At 39.1% G+C, this 12,522-nt stretch overlaps 1 protein-coding gene across 1 annotated transcript in view; it reads left to right on the top strand.

Moving 5' to 3' along the window:
• Positions 1-11,850, top strand: part of cfap100 (cilia and flagella associated protein 100) — a 130,136-nt gene extending 118,286 nt beyond the window's left edge. Inside the window, exon 12 of the mRNA XM_051705903.1 lies at positions 11,611-11,850. Within this exon, the coding sequence (XP_051561863.1) occupies positions 11,611-11,724 (114 nt within the window). The 3' untranslated portion in view covers positions 11,725-11,850. The remainder of the gene's footprint in view (positions 1-11,610) is intronic.
• Positions 11,851-12,522: the final 672 nt, after the last annotated feature.

Here is a 12,522-nt window from a genome sequence, read left to right as displayed (position 1 = left end):
ATACGTGTACCAAATTTGGTAAGAATACCTTAATCCGTTCAAAAGTTATAACCATTTTAGTAAAATAGACACACCCACTACGAACGTTTTGGCGTACCATTTGAAGATAAATCAGAAAATTCCTTTGCTGAATCTTTCTGCACTGGTTTGGTTCCGATTGGGCAAAAGGCATAGGACGAGTTCGTTTTTAACAATCCAAAATAGCGGGAAAACAAAGGGGCGGAGCAAAAATAAAGCATAACGCAAGGAATCAGAGGAAAAAAGAATTTTGAATTTTGTTTCTAGCCCTTATGGCCCAAAATGTGATTTTTGTTTGTTTTGTTCACAATAGCGACACCTAGTGTCCGACGGATGTGTCTGTATGCCTGGGTATTGGGGGTGATTTGGAACTATCCTGCCAAGTTTGGGGTCTCTAAGACCTACGGTTTCTGATGCCCAGACAATTTTAGGGAAGAAAAAATAAGAAAAAAATGGGAACAAATACAATAGGGTTCCTGCACCTTCTGTGCTTGGACCCCTAATAATAAGAAAGAAGCTGGGGACACCATGTGAGAAGCAGACGTGTGAATCACGAGCTCTGCGCACTTTGCTAGTTTTTAAATTATTTTCATGTTATAATCCAGTGAGATTCGATACACCCAATTACATATTTGCTCTCTGAGGTAAACATGGCAAAGAAGTAAAAATCCTCAGACTCTGGAGACATTAAAAGACACTTACGTGTTCAAGCTGAGGCCTCTGACGGGACTCCGAACCGGGGACTCGATTTGGAAAGCACGTCGGGAGATGAAATCCAGCGTCAACTGTCCAACATCTCAGTGATGAAGTCTTTGGAAAGGGAATTATCCGGTAATCCGCCTGTGTTCAAAACAGACTTGGAACACATTTTGGAAAAACTGGAATATCTTGAAAATATGAACTGAAGGAACAGTATTCAAATTGTTGGAATTCCTGAGGATGAAGAGGGCAGAGATATGGTGAAATTCCTTGACGAACTCTTCCTGAGCCTGCTCGACATAACAGGCCATAAGCTGGAAATTGAGCGAGCTCACAGAGTCCCGGCTCGCAGATCTGCTGAGAGAGATAGGCGTGTGTCAATCCTGGCCAAATTTCTGAGATCATCCGATAAAGATCTCGCAGGAGCAAAGATTCCTTTGCTCCTGCGCCAGGCGAGGAGCAAAGGAAAGCTTTCTTGGAAGAATCACAATATTTTCTTGCTCCTGGACTTTGCGAATGTGACGAGAGAAACGCGATCGGTTCAGGGAATGTAAGAAACTTTTACATCAACGGAAGATCGCTTTTGCACTGATGTTTCCGGCCAAACTGAGAATAGAAACGAAGGATGGTCGCAAAGTATTTACATGTCCAAAACAGGCACTCTCCTTCATAAATACATTGGAGTGATTAAGCCATTTGAGGTTTCTTATATTAGTGGACTGACTCGCTGTTCAGTGACTCGATTGTCTGAGGAAGCTGGGCGCCATTTTTTGTTTCTTTTTGCGTTGGCTCCAACTAGCAGCTGGAGTTTGTTTTGTAGAATGACTTTTGCATTGATGGAAGATCGTTTTTACACTGAAATTCCCGGCCAGATTGAGAATGGACACTATGGATGACCGCAAAATATCTACATGCTCACATAAAGGACGTCTTTTATAAAGTTGACGGACTGAGTAAGTCATGGTGTATTTTTTGTAATTTTTTTTTATGCGGCCTCTGAGTGAATTTGACTCGCTCAATACACACTTGAACATCTGAGGAACCGGGATGCCTATTTTGTCTCTTTTTGTGCTAGTTCCGCCTAGTGGCTGGAGCTTGTTTTGTGGAATAACACTCCTTTGGGACAGTTGTGGATGAATCTGTTCGCTCTTTGTGCTTATGCCTCCTGTTGGCTGGAGTTTGTATTTGTTTTTCTGGATTATTTTCACGGGACAGTAGAATGAATACTTTATCTGCTGCACTTATAATGGCTGGCTCACTGAACAATTGTCTGTCTGTCCAAGGAAACTGAATGGCATTATATCAGCTGGAATTTGTTTTGTGGAGGAACACACCTTCAAGACAGTTCTGTGAAAGAATCTACATGTTTTTTGTGTTTGTTCTGCCTGTTGGCTGGGGTCTGTTTTACAAAGTATATTTTGTTATGTAATTTTGCCTCACAAAATTTGTATAGAAGCACCGGACTTGAGCAATCTGATGGCAAAGTAGTCGCGGGGACTCTCGTGTGCATACATGGACCTTCTGAGTTTAGAGGGATTGACGCCGGTTGGTGCTGTCGTGCGCAGGGTTCATGCGCACGTTTTTCTTTTTTCTGTTTGTTTTGTTCGGGGTTTGATTGTTGCACTAATGGGGAATGTGGTCTGTGTAATCTTGTTTTTGACACACAGTTAATTTATTTTTATTATACCAAAATGTCAAATGTTAGTATAAGTGGGTTATCTCTCTCCACATGGAATGTGAATGGGTTGGGGCACCCCATAAAAATAAGGAATGTTATTTCTTTTATTAAACGTAAGAAATATGATATAGTGTTTATTCAAGAAACGCACCTTTCTCCGCAGGAGGCTGAAAAATTTGGGAAGATATGGGGTGGACATGTTTTCTTTAGTGCTGGCTCATTGACGCTTCACAGGATGTGTAAAAATCTTGGTCTTACAGATATTTGGAGTCTTTTGAACCCATCTGGTAGGGACTATACATTTTTTTCATCAGTTCATAAGATTTATTCTAGAATAGATTTTTTTTTTATATCTAAATCCCTAATTTCATCTGTTGTCAATTGCACAATTGGAAACATTTTAGTCTCAGATCACACCCTGGTGAATTTAGAGGTGTTGCCACATATGGGGAAAAGGAAATCATATAGTTGGCACTTTAATGTATCCCTTTTGCAAAATCCTGATTTCCAACATATGTTAAAGACTGAAATCAATGTCTACAGGTGCATCTCAATAAATTAGAATGTCGTGGAAAAGTTCATTTATTTCAGTAATTCAACTCAAATTGTGAAACTCGTGTATTAAATAAATTCAATGCACACAGACTGAAGTAGTTTAAGTCTTTGGTTCTTTTAATTGTGATGATTTTGGCTCACATTTAACAAAAACCCACCAATTCACTATCTCAAAAAATTAGAATACATCATAAGACCAATAAAAAACATTTTTAGTGAATTGTTGGCCTTCTGGAAAGTATGTTCATTTACTGTATATGTACTCAATACTTGGTAGGGGCTCCTTTTGCTTTAATTACTGCCTCAATTCGGCGTGGCATGGAGGTGATCAGTTTGTGGCACTGCTGAGGTGGTATGGAAGCCCAGGTTTCTTTGACAGTGGCCTTCAGCTCATCTGCATTTTTTGGTCTCTTGTTTCTCATTTTCCTCTTGACAATACCCCATAGATTCTCTATGGGGTTCAGGTCTGGTGAGTTTGCTGGCCAGTCAATCACACCAACACCATGGTCATTTAACCAACTTTTGGTGCTTTTGGCAGTGTGGGCAGGTGCCAAATCCTGCTGGAAAATGAAATCAGCATCTTTAAAAAGCTGGTCAGCAGAAGGAAGCATGAAGTGCTCCAAAATTTCTTGGTAAACGGGTGCAGTGACTTTGGTTTTCAAAAAACACAATGGACCAACATCAGCAGATGACATTGTACCCCAGATCATCACAGACTGTGGAAACTTAACACTGGACTTCAAGCAACTTGGGCTATGAGCTTCTCCACCCTTCCTCCAGACTCTAGGACCTTGGTTTCCAAATGAAATACAAAACTTGCTCTCATCTGAAAAGAGGACTTTGGAACACTGGGCAACAGTCCAGTTCTTCTTCTCCTTAGCCCAGGTAAGACGCCTCTGACGTTGTCTGTGGTTCAGGAGTGGCTTAACAAGAGGAATACGACAACTGTAGCCAAATTCCTTGAAATGTCTGTGTGTGGTGGCTCTTGATGCCTTGACCCCAGCCTCAGTCCATTCCTTGTGAAGCTCACCCAAATTCTTGAATCGATTTTGCTTGACAATCGTAAGGCTGCGGTTCTCTCGGTTGGTTGTGCATCTTTTTCTTCCACACTTTTTCCTTCCACTCAACTTTCTGTTAACATGCTTGGATACAGCACTCTGTGAACAGCCAGCTTCTTTGGCAATGAATGTTTGTGGCTTACCCTCCTTGTGAAGGGTGTCAATGATTGTCTTCTGGACAACTGTCAGATCAGCAGTCTTCCCCATGATTGTGTAGCCTAGTGAACCAAACTGAGAGACCATTCTGAAGGCTCAGGAAACCTTTGCAGGTGTTTTGAGTTGATTAGCTGATTGGCATATCACCATATTCTAATTTTATGAGATAGTGAATTGGTGGGTTTTTGTTAAATGTGAGCCAAAATCATCACAATTAAAAGAACCAAAGACTTAAACTACTTCAGTCTGTGTGCATTGAATTTATTTAATACACGAGTTTCACAATTTGAGTTGAATTACTGAAATAAATGAACTTTTCCACGACATTCTAATTTATTGAGATGCACCTGTATATGGAGACCAACTGGTCCTCAGTATCCTCTGTGGGCATGGCTTGGGAGGCACATACAGTAAGGCTGTTCTTAGGGGTCGGATCATACAGTATGCCTCATTCATCAAAAAATCCAAAGCACGAGAACTCGTGGAGTTGGAAGAGAATATTAAAAGTGCAGAGGCAGAACTGAAGCGCCAAATGTCATCTGATGGCCCCGATTGAAATACAGATATAATACTATTTTGTCACGGAAGGTGGAGTTTTGGTTATTCAGGGCAAGACAGTCATACTTTGAGTCGGAGGACAAAGCAGGGAAGCTTTTGGCTAGATATATAAAACAGAGAGAGTCTTTTTCTACCATTCCCTCAGTGAAATCTGCTGGAGGTGAAATTTTTACATCGGCCATTGATATTAATAAAGAATTCTATCTTGATCTCTATAGTTCCATATCTTCATCTACTGATGAGGATATTAGAAACTTTGTGGAACCATTAGAACTTCCTAAATTGACGACTGAGCAAAAAAATCTCTTGATTCTGAGATAACCTTGGAGGAGATTGATGAGGTAATTAAGGCCCTACCTATAGGCAAGGCTCCGGGGCCAGATGGTTTTGCCGCTGAATTATTCAGATCTTATGCTATAGAATTGGCTCCACTTTTGTTAGAAGTTTATACAGAATCATTAAAGAACGGAAAGCTTCCGCCAACCATGACGCAAGCCCAGATGAGTCTGATTCTTAAAATGGACAAAGATCCAAGTAAGTGTAAAAGTTAATGTCCAATTTCCCTGATCCAGCTAGAAAACTGTGTCAAAAATTTTGGCTAACCGATTAAGTAAAGTTATGACATCTCTTATACATAGATTGACCCTTTAATTAAAAGATTTTCGAGCGATGTGGACAGATGGGCTTCATTACATTTATCGATGATTGGGAAGGTTAATGTTATTAAAATGAACTGTATTCCAAAACTCAACTACCTGCTACAATCTCTCCCTGTAGATTACCCCTCTCTTATTTCAAGCAATCTGATAACATAGCAGAGTACTTCATTTGGAATGGTAAACATCCCAGACTACATTTAATCAAATTACATAGGCTTGATTGACAAAGGTGGGCTAGGCCTACCTAAGATTTTGTTTTATTATTATGCATTCGGTCTCAGGCATCTGGCTTACTGGTCGCTTCCACCTGAAAGAGCCCCTCCCTGGTTTTTTATTGAACAGGAAGTTCTTGCCCCTATTTCGCCATTGCAAAGCATTTCTATCAAACTAACTGGAGAAGTTAAGTTACACCCCGTTATCTCACATTTGCACATGATTTGGACAAGAGTGGCCAGAGTATTCAATTCGGGCATTTATTTAAATGTTGCCTCGAGCATATGGCTTAACCCAAAATTATGTATTAACAAGTCCCCTTTCTGTTGGTCAGAGTGGATTGTGATTGGGGTTGCTACACTTGGCAACCTGTATGAGAGCGGAGTGTTGAGACCTTTTGAGAAATTGGGTCATCATTCTGGGATTCCGAGATCTCAGTTTTATAGGTATTTACAGCTGCGCCACATGCTCTGTACTGTTTTTGGGAGTAGCACACACTCCCTAAAATGACAAATACTTTGGGAGAGGTGATTACTGCTTTTGGAAAAGGTCATGAGGCATCAATGTATTACTCCCTGCTGATTCAGAGTCTGGGAGATGGAGCTTTAACTTCTATAAGCGATTATGTGAGAAAGATTTGAACTTGGTATTGGAGGATGGAGTGTGGACTAAGATTCTGAAAAATATCAAGTCTGCATCTAGAGATGCAAAGGTTCACCTTATGCAATTTAAGATTTTACAAAGATTTTATTGGACCCCCTCTAGATTATATAGGCTTGGTCTTAAAGACACACCCACTTGCTGGCGATGCCAATCAGAAGTTGGAGATACAATCCATGTTTGTTGGGGATGTGTTAAGATCCAGGACTTTTGGTTAAAGGTTCAGAATTATTTGTGTGATATTCTGGGCATTCAAATTTTACTTTGCCTCAGACTTTGTATATGGGCAATTGGGAAGTTATAAATTCGGGGGACAAATATATAAAAAATTGCATCTGACTGGCATGATGCATGATGATTGGCAGACACATTATTTTAAGGGGTTGGAAGTCAGACGGAGCGGCTCCATTTCCAGAGTGGTGTGCGGAGATTGGGACGGCGGCGGCTTTTGAGAAAATGACATATGGAAGGCTAGGGCTAGAGTATTTGGCGGTTTTGGGGGACTCTAGGGGAAGGGATGAGGAGAGAGATGTTTAGTTTAATTATGCATGTTTATTATATATTTTATTTATTTGTTTATTTTTTATTTTATTGTTTGTGTGTGAGTGTGTATTATTTTATGTGACCACAGGGGTGTTCTTTGGGTTAGGTTGGGGTTGATGTTTGGGGAGGGACATTAATGAGGGTTAAAAGTTAAATGCTGATTCGGTGTGTATATGTTGTGTTTTTCTCTGTTGTGTTATTTTCTTTGAATCAATAAAACATTTTAATAAAAAAAAAAAAAAAAAAAAAGAAAGTTGGAAAAAAATACAATAGGGTTCCTGCACATTCGGTGCTTGGACTCCTAAAAATAATAAGAAATTCAGAGCAAATACAATAAGATTCCTGCACATTTGGTGCTTGGGCCCCTAATAATAAGAAAAATAATAAAAAAATAGGAACAAATACAATAGGGTTCCTGCACCTTCGGTGCTTGCACCCCTAAAAATAATAAGAAAATCGGAACAAATACAAAAAGGGTTCCTGCACCTTCGCTGCTTGGACCCCTAATAATAATAATAATGCAAAGAAGAAGAACTAAAATAATACGAAAATCGGAACAAATACAATAGGGTTCCTGCACCTTCAGTGCTTGGTCCCCTAATAATAAAAATCCTTACAAAAACAATAGGGTTTCTAGCCCTTCGGGCTTGAACCCATAATAAGAAAAATAATAAGAAAATTGGAACAAATACAATTAAGGTTCCTGCACCTTCAGTGCTTGGACCCCTAAAATGAAAATCAGTACAAATATCGCCAAAAGCGACTATTTGCGAGATGACCAAAACAAACAAATTTGACAAAATTGAGATCCTGTGGATGCTATGGACAGCTATTTTGGTGTGACATTTCACCTGCTTTGAGCACAGTTGCAAAAATAGGATTGTCTTAAGTTATAGTGCCCCCTAGCACCAAAAATGAAAGAAACTCATTATGTTATCTCAGAGTGTTCTCTTGTCCGTGTTAAAAATTTGTTACATTTGAAAATTGCACTCACAAGATACAGGCTAATTAGTCATTAGAGGCCATGCCAAAAATATATTTGCTTATATCTTTGGAACAATTCGATGCATCAAAATTCTTTTGATAGCTTTTTGTCAGGAGGGTCTGTAGATGATATATACCAAGTTTCCTGAGAATCGGGAAAACGGCCTAGGACGAGTTTGAAAAAGTATGTTTTTTTGATAAATCAAAATTGTGGGGGCCTGGGTAGCTCAGTGGTAAAATACGCTGGCTACCACCCCTGGAGTTCACTAGTTCGCTAGATCGAATCCCAGAGTGTGCTGAGTGACTCCAGCCAGGCTTCCTAAGCAACCAAATTGGCCCAGTTGCTAGGGAGGGTAGTCACATGGAGTAACCTCCTCGTGGTTGCTATAAAGTGGTTCTCGCTCTCGGTGTGGCACATGGTGAATTGTGCGTGGATGCCGCAGAGAATAGCGTAAAGCCTCCACACGCGCTATGTCTCTGTGGTAACGCACTCAACAAGCCAGGTGATAAGATGCATGGATTGACGGTCTCAGATGCAGAGGCAACAAAGATTCATCCTCCACCACCCAGATTGAGGCAAGTCACTATGCCACCATGAGGACTTAGAGCTTAGAGAAAAAAAATTAATTAATTAATTAATTAATTAATTAAAATAGAAAGTTTCTTGTGGAAATGAAAATTCAAGTGAAATTGTGGGGCACTGGTGAAGCTACAAATTTGTACTATACAGTTCTGGAGTTATGAGCAAAAATGCGAATTAGCTAATTATACCACCATCGTGTGGCCGATTGTAACAAAATTTGATATGCGGCTTCAAGTTTACACCCTCCTTGTGAATAGTAATTTCCATAACCCTCAGCCATTCCCAATACGTATTATAAGGTGCTGAAAGTTGATTGGCCATTGGCAGCCATTTTTTTTAATTTGTCAAATCTATTTTCTAAGAATATGTTAGCATTTGAACCAAAGAAGATGCATATTTCATTTGAACCTAGTCGCTCAAACGGCTGTAAAGTTATTACAGTTTTTTTTTTTTGTAGCGCCCCCTAGGTGTGAAATTGTACGAAACTTTGTTGATATCTCCTAAACATCTTGGATTTTTGATAATTTTGGAGTTTGCATTGAGTAGATATTGATCAATTATTCAAATTGCATTAAACCGAAGGAAATGTATTGTTAATATCTTTGGAACGATTTCATGTATCGAAATTCTTTTGATAAGTTTTTGTCAGGGGGGTCTGTAGATTAAATTATGTGCTGATCAGACAAACGGTCTAGGTTTTTCATAAATTTCAAAAAGATGGAAAACATTATAGACGGAAATGAAATCGGAGATATAAATTTTCTAGGGCTTTACTCAAGGAATCAGAGGGAAAATAATTTTCTAGCCCTTATGGTTGCAGAGATATGAGTCAAAACATAAAAGTGTTTATTATAGCACCATCAAGGGTCAGATGGGTGTCCATTTATGCGCCTGAGTAGTGGGGGGATTTGGGATCATCCTGCCAAGTTTGGTGTCTCCACAACTTGTGGTCTCTGACACCCAGACACTTTTAGGGCAGAAAAAAAAGAAGAAAAAGAAGAAGAAAATCAGTACAATTACAATAGCAGCTTCACTGCTTGGCCCCCTAAAAAGAAGAAAATCAGTACAATTACAATAATGTTCCAGCATCTTCACTGCTTCGCCCTCTAAAAAGAAGAAAATCAGTACAATTACAATAGGGTTCCAGCAGGCCCCATAATAACTCTCTTTCTTCACATTAAACTATGGTGCAAAAAGTGTCCCTTTGCACCTCCTGGGGGCAATGTTATGAATGAGTTTCACATGTGGCTTGTGCGTTTTTACCGCCGCGGGGGTCGCCACGTTAGTAAAGATCATTCTGGTTCACAATGTATAGTCAGGACATTAATAACATGAACAATTTCTATTACAATTTTTTTTTTCATTCAGAACTTCTCAAACTACTTCAAAGAGTTCTCATCAAAAAATACACCACGTGCAGCAATGACAGCTTTGCAGATCCTTGGTATTCTAGCTGTCAGTTTTTCTAGATACTCAGGTGACATTTCACCCCACGCTTCCTGTAGCACTTGCCATAGATGTGGCTGTCTTGTCAGGCATTTCTCATGCACCTTACAGTCAAGCTGATCCAACAAAAGCTCAATGGGGTTAAGATCCATAACACTCTTTTCCAATTATCTGTTGTCCAATGTCTGTTTCTTTGCCTACTCTAACCTTTTCTTTTTGTTTTTCTGTTTCAAAAGTGTTATTTTCTTTGCAATTCTTCCCATAAGGCCTGCGCCCCTGAGTCTTCTCTTTACTGTTGTACATGAAACTGGTGTTGAGCGGGTAGAATTCAATGAAGCTGTCAGCAGATGACATGTGAGGTGTCTATTTCTCAAACTAGAGACTCTCATGTACTTATCCTCTTGTTTAGTTGTACATCTGGCCTTCCACATGTCTTTCTGTCCTTGATAGAGCCAGTTGTCCTTTGTCTTTGAAGACTGTAGTGTACACCTTTGTTTGAAATCTTTAGTTTTTTGGCAATTTCAAGCATTGTATAGCCTTTTATCCTCAAAACAATGATTGACTGACGAGTTTCTAGAGAAAGCTGTTTCTTTTTTGCCATTTTTGACCTAATATTGATCTTAAGACATGCCAGTCTATTGCATACTGTGGCAACTCAAAAACAAACACAAAGAAAATGTTAAGCTTCATTTAACGAACCAAATAGCTTTCAGCTGTGTTTGATGTAATGGTTTTCTATGTTTTTGATTTTCTAGTACCAAATTAGCAATTTAGCATGATTACTCAAGGATAAGGTGATGGAGTGATGGCTACTGGAAATGGGGCCTTACTAGATTTGATAAAAAATTACTTTTTCAAACAGCGATGGTGCTGTTTTTTTACATCAATAATGTCCTGACTATACTTTTCTGATCAGTTGAATGCCCCTTTGGTGAATTAAAGTACCAATTTCCTTCCAAAACTGCAAAAGCTGTACATTATTCCAAACTTTTGGCCACCAGTGTAGGTGCTTGGCCCCGTAATTGCTACTGTCAGCTTTATTTTTATTTGATTTTTCCTCCCTGAGGTCCACTTAAATTATTAGTCAAGTTTTCTAAACCTGTTATAATTTAGATTTGAATGATAATTTTCCACCCTCTCTCTGAGCCTTAGAATTAAATGGAGTGGTGGTGGCGTAGTGGGCTAAAGCACAGAACAGGTAAGCAGAAGGTCCTCACAGCCACCACCATTGTGTCCTTGAGCAAGGCACTTAACTCTAGGTTGCTTATGGGGTACTGTAAGTTGCTTTGGATAAAAGTGTTTGCCAAATGTAAAATGGTCTGGGGTTTTTTCTGCTGCACCTTTCGCATGTGAGATTTGTAACAGCACTTGGGATCCTTTGAAAGGATATATGCTGAGTGGCAGGTGCAAAACCTAGCCAGGAACGGCACGAAGATTAAAGAACTTTCCCTCATTTACTTTTATCATTAGATCTTTTGGTATTTAGGAACAATAGTATCTATCCTGCTTTTTCCTTTATTATCTCACCATTGTTGGGCCAAGTTTTTGATTACCCAATTGGCATCACTGGTGTGTTAATGTGGGTTGTCATGCATTGATGCAATCATCTGTTTGAGGTCACAAAGTTGCAAAAGTACAGAATAAGTAGTTTTTGCAGCTCAGTTTCATAGTACATAAAGCTCTTTTATCTCAAAAGATAAAGGAAAACTGGATTCTTCGTGATATGACCCCTTTAAAGGATTGCTGCCATTGAATTTCAAAGCAAGTAAGAGTGAGAACATGCTTTCTGTGTCCTTCTAGTCTGTTAAGAAGATGATGCCACGCTCTCCGCCACCTGTCTGCAAACTCCAAACCAACAAGAAGACTGAAATTACAGCCCAGGAGAAGGAAGAGCTCCTGTATTTCTTTAGTTAAATTATATGTTGATAACTTAAAGTATATATTGCAGGTGTATATTTCTTTTGCTTAAGGCAGTTTTTGATCCCAGGTTTGTTTTTTTTTGTAATTAACATTATTGATTCATGTGCATATGACAGTGAAAAAAAACTCAACACATAATGAATCAACATTTTACATTTAAACCCTACTAATACAATCCCACCCTGACCCCTAACAAACATCCCTGTGGTCCCACATAACACCCACACAATCCAAAAAAAATAAAATACACACACACATATACAGGTGCATCTCAATAAATTAGAATGTCGTGGAAAAGTTCATTTATTTCAGTAATTCAACTCAAATTGTGAAACTCGTGTATTAAATAAATTCAATGCACACAGACTGAAGTAGTTTAAGTCGTTGGTTCTTTTAATTGTGACGATTTTGGCTCACATTTAACAAAAACCCACCAATTCACTCTCTCAAAAAATTTGAATATGGTGACATGCCAATCAGCTAATCAACTCAAAACACCTGCAAAGGTTTCCTGAGCCTTCGAAATGGTCTCTGTTTGGTTCACTAGGCTACACAATCACAATGATTTTGGCTCCATTTAACAAAAACCCACCAATTAACTATCTCAAAATTAGAATACATCATAAGACCAATAAAAAAAAATATTTTTAGTGAATTGTTGGCCTTCTGGAAAGTATGTTCATTTACTGTATATGTACTCAATACTTGGTAGGGGCTCCTTTTGCTTTAATTACTACCTCAATTCGGCGTGGCATGGAGGTGATCAGTTTGTGGCACTGCTGAGGTGGTATG

The sequence above is a fragment of the Myxocyprinus asiaticus genome, chromosome 9, assembly GCF_019703515.2.
Source record: "Myxocyprinus asiaticus isolate MX2 ecotype Aquarium Trade chromosome 9, UBuf_Myxa_2, whole genome shotgun sequence".
Classification (NCBI taxonomy): domain Eukaryota; kingdom Metazoa; phylum Chordata; class Actinopteri; order Cypriniformes; family Catostomidae; genus Myxocyprinus; species Myxocyprinus asiaticus.
This window is presented reverse-complemented; position numbering and strand designations above follow the sequence as displayed.